This window comes from Aquarana catesbeiana, unplaced genomic scaffold (assembly GCF_042186555.1).
Source record: "Aquarana catesbeiana isolate 2022-GZ unplaced genomic scaffold, ASM4218655v1 unanchor233, whole genome shotgun sequence".
Taxonomy (NCBI): Eukaryota; Metazoa; Chordata; class Amphibia; order Anura; family Ranidae; genus Aquarana; species Aquarana catesbeiana.
The window spans coordinates 4,563,389-4,578,397 of NW_027362661.1; the positions used below are offsets into that span (position 1 = coordinate 4,563,389).

A 15,009-nucleotide genomic window follows, 5' to 3' on the forward strand; every position below is an offset into this window, starting at 1 on the left:
TATGAAGAGGAGGAGCTCTGAGTGTGTATGAAGAGGCGGAGCTCTGAGTGTGTATGAAGAGGAGGAGCTCTGAGTGTGTATGAAGAGGCGGAGCTCTGAGTTTGTATGAAGAGGCGGAGCTCTGAGTGTGTATGAAGAGGCGGAGCTCTGAGTGTGTATGAAGAGGCGGAGCTCTGAGTGTGTATGAAGATGCGGAGCTCTGAGTGTGTATGAAGAGGAGGAGCTCTGAGTGTGTATGAAGAGGCGGAGCTCTGAGTGTGTATGAAGAGGGGGAGCTCTGAGTGTGTATAAAGAGGCGGAGCTCTGAGTGTGTATAAAGAGGCGGAGCTCCTGCTGGAACAGCGGTCGGAGGAGGAGTCTAGGAGGGAGATGACAGAAAGCTCAGCAGACTCTCAGGAGTGAGCGAGGAGGATCCAGTTCCTTTGCCATCGGAGGTGAGGAGAGTGTGAAGGATGTTGGTGACTCTGGTAGATGAAAAGCTGGGAGTCATATTGCTCTGGTGAGTGGGGAAGCACTACTAAGGGGGCGCCCTCACCATCACGTGTGTAAGAGGTGGAAGAAGGCGTGGCTACACTACAGCTGGCACAGTTTGGAGCACCGAGAACTTTACACCTTATCAACTTTTCATTGGTTGGTGGATTGTTTTGAACAAAATAAGTTCATTGAAGTAGATGTAAAATGGAAGCAGTGGACTTGCAGAGAACACTATATTGAGTACAAAATATTGTATGATGACATGAATCTGCACAGATTTTTTTCTTTATTTAATATAGCAGCAAATGTTATAAGATTAACCACTTCCAGCCCAAGGCCGTCATATGACGTCATTGAATTTCAGTGAGAATATCTGAATGATGGGTGCAGCTATAGGCATCATTCTGATATCCTTGTTTTCAGCCGGTGATTCTGTGCACCATAAGAATGATCATAGTGGCAGTTCCGCCGCTTGATCGTTCTTATAGTCGATGGGAGGGGACACCCCCTCTCCCGCCGCCATCCGGTGCTTCTCTGGGCTCTCCCGTGCCATCGGGGACCCGGAGAAAGAATCGGCCACCGCCGGATGACAATAGAGATTTCCAGTGACCAGTAATCTCAATGGCCGTCGGAGGCCCAGCCGCGGCTTTATGACATCACGTCATCACGTCAGGCCCGCAGATGGAAACAAAGCCACGATCGCGGCTGTCAGCATGAGATCGGTGAATTTTTTTTCTCGATCTCATGCTTTCCAGCCTGGAGGAGAGACGTGGGGTCTTATTGACCCCGCATCTCTCCATAAAGAGGACCTGTCACAATAGATTCTTATTACAAGGGATGTTTACATTCCTTGTAATAGGAATAAAAGTGATCAAGTAAAAAATGTAAAAGAGAAAGTGTAAAAATAAAAAAAAATAAAGTAAAATATATAAAAAAATAAATAAATAAATTTTGAAACGCCCCTGTCCCTAGTAGCTCGCGCTTATAAGAGAACTCACACTTAAGTTCCGTCCACATATGTAAACGCTGTTCAAACCACACATGTGAGGTATCGCCACGTGCGTCAGAGTGAGAGCGATAATTCTAGCCCTAGACCTCCTCTGTAATTCTAAACTGGTAACCTGTAAAAAAAAATTAAAGCGTTGCCTATGGAGATTTTTAAGTACCGAAGTTTGGCGCCATTTCAATTTTAAAGTGTGACATGTCGGGCATCTATTTACTCGGCGTATCATCAGCTTTCGCATTATACAAAACAATCGGGCTAACTTTACTGTTTGGTTATTTTTTTTTAATTCATGAAAAAAAAAAACACGTTTGAAAAATTGTTCCGCAAATACCGTGCGAGAATAAAAAGTTGCAATGACTGCCATTTTATTCCCTAGGGTGTCTGCTAAAAAAAACCATATATAATGTTTGGGGGTTCTGAGTAATTTTTTAGCAAAAAAAAATGATGATTTTTACATGTAGGAGAGGAGTGCCAGAATAGGCCTGGTATAGAAGTGGTTAAAGAAGTAGGTGTAAAGTGGAAGCAGTGGATCTGCAGGGAACAGCATCTTGAGCACAAAGCACTTTATGTTGTATATAAATTTGCACATGGATCAGATTACTTAATTTATTGATAAACACCATAAGATGAATGAAGTAGGTGTAAAGTGGAAGCAGTAGATCTGCAGAGAATATTATTTGAGCCCCTAGCACTTTATATATGAATGTCTCCACATATTTTAGTGTATTTGTGATGATTTATGTGCACACACAATAGGACAGCGCTGTGACACATAATGCTCTTCTAGTTGATAAAGAGAATACTTACCTTTGTTACAGCAGCAGTCCGGTATAAGTTATTTTTGTAGGTATTTGAGTTGTTACACATAGCGCCGGTTTTATTCTATTTATATTGGTGACATAATTGCCCAAATCTGGGGATCAGGAGCCATTTCCACCCTTTACTCTCGGCTGGGGTTCTTTGTATCCATATAACAGATGTTCTACATGACTAAATCTGCAATCAATTTTACTGCAAAATCAAAGGGGCCAAAATGTCTCCCCCCCGAGCAGTAATATATTTCTATCCCCCTTGGTGGGAGTGGAGATGACCCATCTATAAGGATATACAGTACATACACACACAGCACAAGGCCGTGTTCACACTATGAGATGTTTCTCTGGGTGCAGTTCCTCTGAGCTCCACAAGATGGTGATCTCACCTCTACCCAGTAAGGAAGTCTCTATGGAAGACAGGAAGTGATGTCACATGAAAACAAGATAATGCATGAAGCACAAAGGAGACATTGCTGGAAGAGGCAGCAGAGGAGGTAATAAGATCTTATTTTCTATTTACACCCAGTAACCCCCCCGTCATGTCCGTCCTCTTCCTCCATAGTCACTGTGATGTCTTTTATCTCCAGCAGATGATGATACACACATATATAGTGTGGATATACATAGATTAACCCCTTCAGGGGGATCAGTTGATGATGAATATCTCTTCCTTCCAAATCTGGCCATACATGGTTCAGTTTTATCGTTCATCCAGCGGGATGAGAGGAAGAAACTGAAGTGATTCCCCCATCCACACATTGGAGGGGGATGTAGAGTTGCCACCTCATCCCTTTAAAACCCAAACACATATGAATTACACAGGTTCTGAGGCTAATTTAATGCAGATAAGGCACCAAGTGAGTTTAATTACCACCTTAATCAGCCACAGAACCTGTGTAATCATATGTGTTTGGTTTTTAAAGGGATGAGGTGGCAACCATAGAAGAATGGGGGAATCCTCCCCGCTGCACTATTGTATTCTGACAATGGGGGGCGCTCCTCCGCTCTCAGAATACACAGATCAGTGATGAAGCTATTGGCTGCAGCCGCTGATGGAGTGACTTTTATCCGGCAGTGACCACACATGGATGGAAATGTGACCGATCCCTGCTGAACCAGCTGAATTTCCATGTCTCTATGGTCACCATAAGTGACTTCCTCCCCTCCCCCTCATCTCCTTCATTATGTAAGTCATGCTGAGATAATCTCCCATTGGCTGAGCAATATTCTCATTTGTCTCTGAGCTCCTTCTTGCTATTCCTCGTCCTGCCTGTTGTTTCCTTGGATTGATTTTCTGTGTAGTGACCCCGGCTTCATCTCTTGGATGCGCTCGTCTGTTGCTTGTCCTGACCTTTATCCTGATTCCTGGATCTCCTCCTCATCTCTCCTCCATATCCTCTTACACAGCTTTTCTCCACACCTGCAGTGATCCTGGGGGGTGGAAACTTGGCACCAGCACTCAGCAAAATCCATCCCCACCATTAGGAGCTCTGGAGAAAATTGTCTGCTATTTACAGTCCGTTCCTCCGCACGTCACCTGATCACATGAGAGCTTACTTTCACAGATTCCTGACAGATTTCTGTATGGTAAAGGTCAAAGTTCACTCTTCTGTTTAGGAGAGGTAGGACACACCCAGGAACAATGATTTGTTTCCATGGGAGCCTCATATAGAGGACCCCCCAAATTTACCCATCCAAATGTCTCCCCATTCAGACTCAACAGTGCCTTGCAAAAGTATTCACCCCCCTTGGCATTTTTCGTGTTTTGTTGCCTCACAACCTGGAATTAACATGGATTGTTTGAGGATTTGCATCATTTAATTTACAGAACACGCCCACAACTTTTTTTTTTTTTTTATTTGTGAAGCAAACAACAAATAGGACAAAATAACAGAAAACTAACTATTCACCCCCCTAAAGTCAATACTTTGTAGAGCCACCTTTTGCGGCTATCACAGCTCCAAGTCACTTTGGATAAGTCTCTATGAGCTTGTCACATCTTACCACTGGGATTTTTACCCATTCCTCCTTGCAAAACTGCTCCAGCTCCTTCAAGTTGGATGGTTTGCGCTTGTGAACAGCAATCTTTAAGTCTGACCACAGATTTTCTATTGGATTGAGGTCTGGGCTTTGACTAGGCCATTCCAACACATTTACATGTTTCCCCTTAAACCACTCAAGTGTTGCTATAGCAGTATGTTTGGGGTCATTGTCCTGCTGGAAGGTGAACCTCCGTCCTAGCCTCAAATCAGGTTCAGTGGTACAGGTTTTGCTGAAGAATATTCCTGTATTTAGCACCATCCATCTTTCCCTCAACTCTGACCAGTTTCCCAGTCCCGACTGCTGAAAAACATCCCCACACCATGATGCTGCCACCACCATGTTTCACAGTGGGGATGGTGTTCTTTGGGTGATGTGATGTGTTGGGTTTGCACCGGACATAGCTTTCTTTGATGGCCAAAAAGTTTAATTTTAGTCTCATCAGACCAGAGCACCTTCCTCCATACATTTTGGGAGTCTCCCACATGCCTTTTCGCAAACTCAAAACGCGCCATTTTGTTTTTTTGCTGAAAGTAATGTCTTTCTTCTGGCCACTCTGCCATAAAGCCCAACTCTATGGAGCGTACGGCTTATTGTCGTCCTATGTACAGATACTCCAGTGTCTGCTGTGGAACTCTGCAGTTCCTCCAGGGTTACCTTAGGTCTCTATGGTGCCTCTCTGATTAATGCCCTCCTTGCCCGGTCCGTGAGTTTTGGTGTGCGGCCGTCTCTTGGCAGGTTTGCTGTTGTGCCATGTTCTTTCCATTTGGTTATGATAGATTTGATGGTGCTCCTAGGGATCATCAAAGATTTGGATATTTTTTTTATAACCTAACCCTGACTTGTACTTCTCAACAACATTGTCCCTTACTTGTTTGGAGAGTTCCTTGGTCTTCATGGCAGTGTTTGGTTAGTGGTGCCTCTTGCTTAGGTGTTGCAGCCTCTGGGGCCTTTCAAAAAGGTGTGTATATGTAATGACAGATCATGTGACACTTAGATTGTACACAGGTGGACATCATTTCACTAATTATGTGACTTCTGAAGGTAATTGGTTGCACCAGAGCTTTTTATGGGCTTCATAAGAAAGGGGGTGAATACATACGCACATGCCAATTATCATTTTTTTTATTTCTTAAAAATAGTTTTATGTATATATTTTTCTAATTTTACTTCACCAACTTAGACTATTGTGTTCTGATCCATCACATATAATTCAGATTACCTAATTGCCACCTGCGCTATAGCTGAAAGACGGCTGCAGAGCGGGCCTTAATTGCCGGGTGAGCATCCACCCGAGCGAGCGCTGTCTCCGTGACCCTGTGATCACTGAGTCTATGAGACTCGGCTGATCACAGATCCGAGTAAGGGGTCGATCCCGGCCCCTTAACACGTGATCAGCTGTCAGCCAATGACGGCTGATCACGTGATGTAAACAGAGGCTCGGTAATCGGTATTTCATTTTCCTCACGAAAAAAAAAGCCGATCACCGGCTTCTGTCAGAGGGACATCGTTCCCTCACACAGAAAGCCGTAGCTGCATTTTCTGTGCCCACCAGTGTCAGCTGCCAGTGCCCACTGTGCCACCTACCAGTGCCACCTATCAGTACCTGCCAATGCCCACAGTGCCACCCATCAATGCCTATCAGTGTCTCATAATCAGTGCTGCCTATTAGTGTCACCTATCAGTGCCACCTGACCCATCAGTGATCATCAGTGCCCATTAATTATGCCTTATCAGTGCCCATCAGCGCCGCCTATCTATCCCATCAGTGAAGGAGAAAAATTACCTGTTTTCAAAATTTTATAACAAACTATGAAACAGTTTTGGTTTTTTTCTAAATTTTTGGGCGTTTTTTGTTTTATTTAGCAAAAAAATAAAAAAAAAAACAGCAGCAACTAAATATGACCAAAAGAAAGCTCTATCTGAGTGAAAAAAAATGATAAAAATTTCATTTGGGTAAACTGTAGCATTACCGCACAATTGTCATTCAAAGAGTTACAGTGCTGAAAATTGGTCTGGGCAGGAAGGGAGTTTAAGTGCCCAGTAAGCAAGTGGTTAAAAAAAATATTGAACTAAAGGCTGTATTGTAATAAAATAGGTAAAAAGCCAAGGCGGGGGAAAAACTTTCGCAAGGCACTGTATATGTCCTGTGACATCACACTGATCTCACAGCTCCTCCTCCAAATGTCTCTCCATCTGGCTCTTTTTTCTGATCCTCTTAGGATGTGGGCGGACCCTTGCCATTCTCACTTGCAAAGTAGTACTGTTTGTCCTGTGTTGTATGTAATCACACCAAAATTGCTTACGATAACCTTTTATCCTATGGAGTGGGAGGCCCTGTGTAGGTAAATTATACCTCAGTCTGAAGGGAGGCTTTAATAAGTAGGGACCTGACCGGAGAGGTGAGGGGGATTCTGGGAGGTCACATGACATCACTCTTATCTCTATTAATAAAACACAGTCCTGACCGGAGAGGTGAGGAGGATTCTGGGAGGTCACATGACATCACTCTTATCTCTATTAATAAAACACAGTCCTGACCGGAGAGGTGAGGAGGATTCTGGGAGGTCACATGACATCACTCTTATCTCTATTAATAAAACACAGACCTGACCGGAGAAGTGAGGAGGATTCTGGGAGGTCACATGACATCACTCTTAGCTCTATTAATAAAACACAGACCTGACCGGAGAGGTGAGGAGGATTCTGGGAGGTCACATGACATCACTCTTATCTCTATTAATAAAACACAGACCTGACCGGAGAGGTGAGGAGGATTCTGGGAGGTCACATGACATCACTCTTATCTCTATTAATAAAACACAGATCTGACCGGAGAGGTGAGGAGGATTCTGGGAGGTCACATGACATCACTCTTATCTCTATTAATAAAACACAGACCTGACCGGAGAGGTGAGGAGGATTCTGGGAAGTCACATGACATCACTCTTATCTCTATTAATAAAACAAAGACCTGACCAGGGAGGTGAGGAGGATTCTGGGAGGTCACATGACATCACTCTTATCTCTATTAATAAAACACAGAGCTGACAGGAGAGGTGAGGAGGATTCTGGGAATATCATTTGATTTTACTATTTGTGTTCAGATCTAGAGTTTTCCTCCTGTGAATTCTGGCGATCATATGATAATCACATTGTCCCTTCCTGATAGAATAGAGAAATAAAAAGAAGATTCTAGAAGTCACCAGAGAGATCATGGAGGAGAGGTGAGTGGTGCTGGGAATTCTGGGACATTATCCAGTAACAGACAAGGGATGTGTCTGGATGGTGACTGTATCATTGTGTGTGTCAGGTTCTGTTGGAAGTCAACATGGTTTAATATCATATGTCTGGAGTTTTACTTTAAATTGAAAGTTGACCCAGCAGGATGTTGAATCAGGCCCCTGGCAGGGGGTAAAGCTTGGCTCTAAACCAACTGGTGTGATAAAGATTGGAATGCTTGATTAACACATCTACAGACAAGCTTCAAAGAGAACAGTTGCTTCCAAGATGATTAATGAGGTGGGCTACATAAGATCAAAGGGCCAGCAGTCATTGAAGATGACCCAGGTCACATAGCAATGATACATGGACGAATGCTGCCCCTAGAGGCCAATACAGCAGGACGGATAGAATAATAATATATTAAGAAGGACTGCCTCCTACTTTGATTCGTCAGATACCTAGATGGGCTGGCAGTGGGGTTGGGTCTGGACGGTGTATGAATGGAGTTTAAAAGTGCTGATTGAGGGGAAATCGCTCTCTTGCTTCTCTTAGCCTCACGGCTCTCTCTTGCCTTTTTAAGCCCAGCTGACGAGACAATATCTAGAGGACGACCTTACGTAACATATCATTGATGTTTTTGTATTTCAAATGCTCTGTAATATTTTCCTTTAGTGTTTTTATGTTAGTGTTCCTATTTTCTTGGGAAATAAATAAGACATTGTTTTATTAAGCAGTGTATTTATTTTTATAGCTAACCTTTTATCATTGTACTATCACCAGTAACATTATCAGAGCTTTAATAGACTAGCCAACTATAGAAATAGACAATTTAATACATATATGGAATAAATAGAGGGAATCCATAACAACCGAATATTAATTTCAAATATTTTTTTCAGGTTCCTATAAGGTGTCAGGATGTCACTGTCTATTTCTCCATGGAGGAGTGGGAGTATTTAGAAGGACACAAGGATCTCTACAAGGACATCATGATGGACAATCAGCCGCCCCTCACATCACCGGGTAAGAGGAGACTTTATTGTAAAGGAGAGAGCAGTACGGAGGGTCCACCTAGATCCTCCATCATCTGATAAACACATAGAAACAATGTATTCAGTCAGTGTGTGTGTTTCCTACAGATGGATCCAGTAATGGGAACCCACCAGAGAGATGTCCCCTTCCTCTGTATTCCCGGGATTCCACACAGGAAGGTCACACCATCCCTCACCATCATCAGGTAGATGAGGAACAATCACTGATAGTATCATTAGGATCTGTACATTATCTGCATTGTTACTATTGATGTCATTTTTATTATATATTCAGAGTGGAAACCTGAGAGATTCTAAAGTTGAGGTTAAAGAAGAGATAAAAGAGAAGGATGATGAGGATGGGGTGATGGAGGAGTCTGAGTCTCTAAAAGAACACAAAGATCTGTACCAGGACACCATGGTGGAGTCATCCAGCTACAGAAACCCACCAGAGAGATGTCCCCGTCCTCTGTATTCCCGGGATTCCACACAGGAAGATCACACCATCCCTCACCATCATCAGGTAGATGAGGAACAATCACTGATAGTATCATTAGGATCTGTACATTATCTGCATTGTTACTATTGATGTCATTTTTATTATATATTCAGAGTGGAAACCTGAGAGATTCTAAAGTTGAGGTTAAAGAAGAGATAAAAGAGAAGGATGATGAGGATGGGGTGATGGAGGAGTCTGAGTCTCTAAAAGAACACAAAGATCTGTACCAGGACACCATGGTGGAGTCATCCAGCTACAGAAACCCACCAGAGAGATGTCCCCGTCCTCTGTATTCCCGGGATTCCACACAGGAAGATCACATCATCCCTCACTATCATCAGGTAGATAATTTACAATTATTGGTAGATATGATTTATGCACAGCATGTTTGTTACAATTAAAGTTGGGCAAACAGTTCGGGCCAAGCAGAAGTTCGGCCCAAACATTGCCTGTTTGCCCGTTCAGCAAACACCCAAATTTGAAGAGCGTTCAGCGGATGTTCGCCCCACCGGATACCCTGCAATGCGCTGCACAGTGAATTCTAAGCCCTGATTGGGCAAAGCTTTACCCAATCAGGGCGCAGTGACTAGCTGGTTGTTAAGGAGCCAGGCCGGGCAGCCGGCCGCGGTGTCCTTAACAACCGATGAGTTATCATCCGTCAACTGGCTTCCCCACCGACAGCTGAATAAAAAAAAAACATTGCCGGCAATAATAAAGTGAAAAAAAAATGTCCCTCCCAATCCATACCAGGCCCTTATCCGAGCAGGCAGGCCAGGAAAGGGGGGTGCTCCCCCCTCCTAGACCAAACCAGACCACATGCCCTCAACATAGAGGTGTGCTTTGGGGCGGAGGGGCTCTGCCCCCACCCCAAAGCACAAGTGTCACTATTTAGCCTGCAGTTCCCAGCTTGTGTACTCTTACCTCCCTTGTTTCAGTGTTCCTCTACCTGATTCCTTTCACATGTTGGATGGTTTGGCTGTGCTCTCCTATGGGCATCATCTGCTATTCTGTGTACTTTTATTTCCTTCCCTTCTATCACTTGCCTGCCTGCCTCCTAGTTTGCTTGTCTATATAAGACTTGCTTAGTGTAACCCACGTTGCCTGAGCAACTTCACAGTTCTCTGAGCTCCCGTTTGTGTACCTGTTGTCTATACTGTGTCCGACTACCCGTGTCCTGATCCCGGCTTCATTTACCATCTGTGCTTGTTCGCTGCCCACCCTGACCTTGGCCTTTCTTCTGGATTTCCTTTCATCTTCTGCTTGAACTCTGCACACGCGAGTGGTCTCCGCATCATCAGCTGGGGGCCGCGACCTGGTTCCAGCTTGCTGTAAGTCCATCCCCAGCATCAGGGACTCTGGTGAAGAAGCAGGCTGGGGCTTAGACTCAGCGCCCTGGGGAGCTGGCAATCTACAAGAGCTCACTAACACAGACTCCTAACAGTTTGCTCAGTCCATGCGCTCCTCAGAGACACCGCAGCCTCTTCTGGATCAACTTCAGGGATTGGTGCAGAGAGTTGACGTCCAGCAGGCTTATCAAGAATGGATTATGCAGTGACTGCAGGAACTTTCCTCCCATTTAGATCATCTGCAGGTTGTGCCCACTTCCTCACCCTCCGTTCCAGGTTCCCGTTTCAGCCCCTGCTGCTCCAGCTCCCACAGTCCCTCCAGTGGAGGGCAGTCCTTCAAAACTCCAGCTGCCTCCGCCGCCTCGCTTCTCTGATGATCCTAAACCTTTTCGGGGCTTCATCAATCAGTGCTTGATCCACTTCCAGTTAGTGGACCATTATTTTCTTTCTGATTGTTCCTAGGTGGCGTACATGCTTTCGCCCCCTTTCGGAAGAGGCGCTCTACCTAGGCCTTCAGGCCCCTACGGTTGTGAACCACCTCCATAACTGTGCATGTCAGTGTCATTCATTGTGAGGAAGTCTCCTTCCTGATCCTTCCAAAGTCTTCTAGTCCCATCATTCTTGGACTTCCATGTTTGCAGAATCACTCACCTTATCTGGATTGGAACTCTGGCCAAGTGTTATCTTGGGGCTCGCAAAGCTATCAGATTTGCCTCCCTAAGGTATACCCACCTCTCTGTGTACCTGTGGCTGAAGTCATTACCTCTTTGATGCTCCATCAGCATTATCAGGCCTTCAAGATGTTTTTTTGTAAAAAGCTGCAGACAGTTTGTCTGATCATCGTCCCTACAATTGTGCAATTGACCTCCAACCTGGGACTACGCCAGCCCAAGGTAGAGTCTACCCTCTCTTCATCCCTGGAACTCAAGCCATGTCCGAGTACATCCAGAAAAATCTGCAGAAAGAATTTATCCATGAATCTAATTCTCCTGCTTAGGCTGGCATCGTCTTTGTGTAGAAAAAAAAATGGTACACTCTGGCCCTGCATTGATTATAGAGGTCTTCATGCTATAACCATTAAGAATTGGTACCCGCTACCCTTGATTCCTGAACTTTTTGACAGACTACGAGATGCTCATATTTTCTCTAAGTTAGACCTCCGTGGAGCATACAATCTGATTAGGATTCAAGAGGGAGATGAATGGAAAACCACTTTTACCACCAGAGACGGGCACTATGAACATCTTGTAATGCCCTTTGGCTCATGTAACGCCCCAGCTGTCTTCCAGAACCTTGTTAATGACATATTTTCTGATCTCCTATACGTTTGTGTCATTGTGTATCTGGGTGACATACTCCATCTTTTCTCCATATTTGAACACTTATAGTCAGCAAGTTTGTGCAGTTCTTCTACACCTTTGGGACCACCGCCTGTACGCAAAGTTGGATAAGTGCCTCTTCGAGCAAACCCAGGTTCCTTTCCTAGGCTACATAGTCATGGATAAAGGGCAGCTTATGGATCCTGCCAAAATTCATACCAACTGGCCTCAGCCTTCTGGTTTAAAAGCTATGCAGCGGTTTTTGGGGTTCACCAATTTCTATCGCCAGTTCATTCCGGATTACTCCCCTTTGATAGCCCCAATCACTTCTTTGAGCCGGAACGGTGCTAATACCAGAACCTGGCCTCCTGAAGCTGTCGAGGCTTTCCACAAGCTCAAAACAGCCTTCTTCTCTGCATCTATTCTCAAACGTCCTGACATTCTCCGGCCTTTCTTCTTGGAGGTAGATGCTTCATCCTTGGGAGTGGGGGCCAACCTTCTCCAGATGCATGACAGTAAGCCCCGTCTTTGTGCCTTCTTCTTTTAAGAAGATTTCTGATGCGGAAAGAAATTACACCATCGGGAATTTCTGGCTATCAAGCTGGCACTGCGAGAATAGTGACATCTAATGGAGGAATCTCCTCATTGTATCCTGTTCTATACCGATCGTAGGAACCTCCAGTTTCTGCAATCCGCCCGACGTTTGAATCCCAGGCAAGCAGGATGGGCTTCTTCTTTGCCAGGAATCATCTTCTGGCTGATTCTAAAAATGCTTGTGCTTATGCCTTATCCCAGATCATTTGACGTTGCTGACTCTGAGTGTCATGTTGAACCAGAACCCAATATTCCTGCCAGTTGTATCCTGGCCTCCACCCGTCTTCAGTCTCCACGTATCCTGCCTGGAAAGACCTTTGCGGTGCCCTCCCTTTGCTCCAAGCTTCTCAAATGGGCACATGACTCTAAACTCTCAGGACATCCTGGTGTGCAACGCATCTGTGCCTTCCTGCAGCATTACTACTGGTGGCCCTCACTTCGGAAGGATGTTGAAGAATATGTCCAGGCTTGCTCCATTTGTGTGAAGTCCTCCACGTCTGCTCCAGCAGGTCTCCTCTTACCTCTACCTGTTCCGGATGTACCTTGGCATTGTATCGCCATGGACTTTATCTCTGAACTACCCCCCTTAGCGGGCTCTACCGTTATCTGGGTGGTTGTGGACAGGTTTTCTAAAATGTGTCACTTAATTCCACTTCCAGGACCACCCTCTGCTGTCACTTTGGCTTCCATCATTAGGGAAATATTTGGTCTCTATGGTATGCCCTCGCACATTGTCTCGGATAGGGGAGTTCAGTTTACAGCCCGCTTCTGGAGGGCTCTGGCCACATCCTTTGGAATCAAGCTGGACTTGTCTTCGGCCTTTCTGTCTCAATATTTTTATTTGAGTTTCAAAAGTCGTAACAAGCCATGGCTTGCCCGCGCAGGGGCGACATTGAACAGATATGTAAGGTGTGAACGCGTAATGAATAACATTGTAATAAACTGTAACCAGGGCCATAGAGGACCAGGTTGAAAATTAGGCATGTGTCATAGACTATATTAATCTGTACCCTTGAGTACAGCAGTCTACATTGCTAGCCTTCATATCTGAAAGGAAGAGGAGAAGGAGGAAACAGAGAAAAAGTAAGAGAGAGGAAAAGAGGAGCCCCAAGAGAGGGCGAGTACCACGGACACGGGACCTGCCAAAACAAGGTTTAAAGCCAACCATAACTAGTCAGGGGCAGGGATGGAAGGGAGTAACTTATCCACAGTCGCATGTGAATCCTTCAGTATACTGCTCATCAATCATAGCTGTCATTCTGGTTCTCACCCCCTGGAAAGCAACAGACGGAGTCTTCCAGGCCTGGGCAATGGCTCTCTTGGCGGAAATAAAAAGGTATGTGGCCAATTTCTGCTGGAGTGTAAAGAGGCCCGGTATAGGGCAATGTAAGAGAGCCAGTCGGGCATCCTTACGGATTATCATATGAAATAACTTCTGCAACAGGCCAAAGACCCTGGACCAGAAGCCGATAAAGCATGGGAAAGACCACCATATATGTAGGACATCCCCACGTTGACCACAATTCCGAAAACATCTGTCCCTGCTGCCAGGATAAGTATGGGCAAGCCTAGCCAGGACCCAGTACCACAGCAGGAGCACTTTATAAGCGGCCTCTAGGGTGGTAGTGTTGAGTGAACATTTTGCAATTGTTGTCCAGGCTTTACGCCAGTCCTCCCCCACAATACCAGATCCAAGGTCTCGCTCCCATTGTGTCACATAGGAAAGGGTCGATAAAGACGACCTACCATTAAGAGAGGCATAAAGCGATGACATAAGACCAGGGGACCCTGGAGAATGTAAACAAGTATGCTCAAAAGAAGTCTTGCGAAAAGGAAAGGTGGAGGTACGACGAAGAGACAAAATCCAATTGTGCAATTGCAAAATATGGAAGTGCTCATGCCTGGGAATCTCGTATGTCTCCTGAAAGGCCTCACGATGGAAACGAGCGCGCAGTTAAAAAGTGATGCACCCTGGTGAAGCCGTGAGAGGTCTATCAGGAGAAGGAGTGGGGTTGTTCCAGCTATGAAGCATTAAAGGGCTTAGCATTATTGGACATATCTATGAGGAGGCCAAAGCAACGCTTCTAAAGAAATCGGGGCACAATTAGGTAGTTCAAAAAGCACCCATAATGGGACATCAGAGGTGGCATGTAACATAGGCAGTTGAGAGATCTAAGCTGCCAAGTAATACTTGGCCATATTAGGAGCTCCCAAGACACCTTGTAATCTATGGGTGTTGAGCGTCAATCTGGGAACTCTGGGGCGTTTGTGAGCCCATATAAACAAAAGGATTCTATTCTGTAAATGACGTAGAAAGGAGGGGACGTGTATGGGCAAGGTCCGAAAGAAATAGAGAGCCTTGGGAAGGATCTTCATTTTAACAGCATGGATCCGGTCTATCCAAGAGAGGGAAGGAAATTGCCAGGAGTGGAGAAGAGAGGTCAGGGAGCGCAGCAGAGGATAATAGTTGGCCGAGAACAAGGTGGAGTAAGAGGAAGTGAGTTTAATCCCCAAATAATCTATGGAGTGGGATGCCCAGCGATAGGGGTATTGGGTCTGTAAATGCAGGACTTGGTCACCAGGAAGGGTGATGTTCAGCGCCCTGGTCTTAGAGAGATTAATACGGAGGCCTGAGATAACAGAAAAGTTATCCAGCGTCA

At 45.1% G+C, this 15,009-nt stretch overlaps 2 protein-coding genes across 2 annotated transcripts in view; one reads left to right on the top strand and one right to left on the bottom strand.

Annotated features, from left to right (window-relative positions):
• The window catches only part of LOC141121849 (uncharacterized), a 380,396-nt gene that overhangs the window by 327,386 nt on the left and 38,001 nt on the right, over window positions 1–15,009 (bottom strand). The window lies entirely within an intron of this gene.
• Window positions 1–15,009, top strand: part of LOC141121834 (uncharacterized) — a 315,649-nt gene that overhangs the window by 102,445 nt on the left and 198,195 nt on the right. The window contains exon 5 of the mRNA XM_073611550.1: window positions 8,700–8,797. Within this exon, the coding sequence (XP_073467651.1) occupies window positions 8,700–8,797 (98 nt within the window). The remainder of the gene's footprint in view (window positions 1–8,699; window positions 8,798–15,009) is intronic.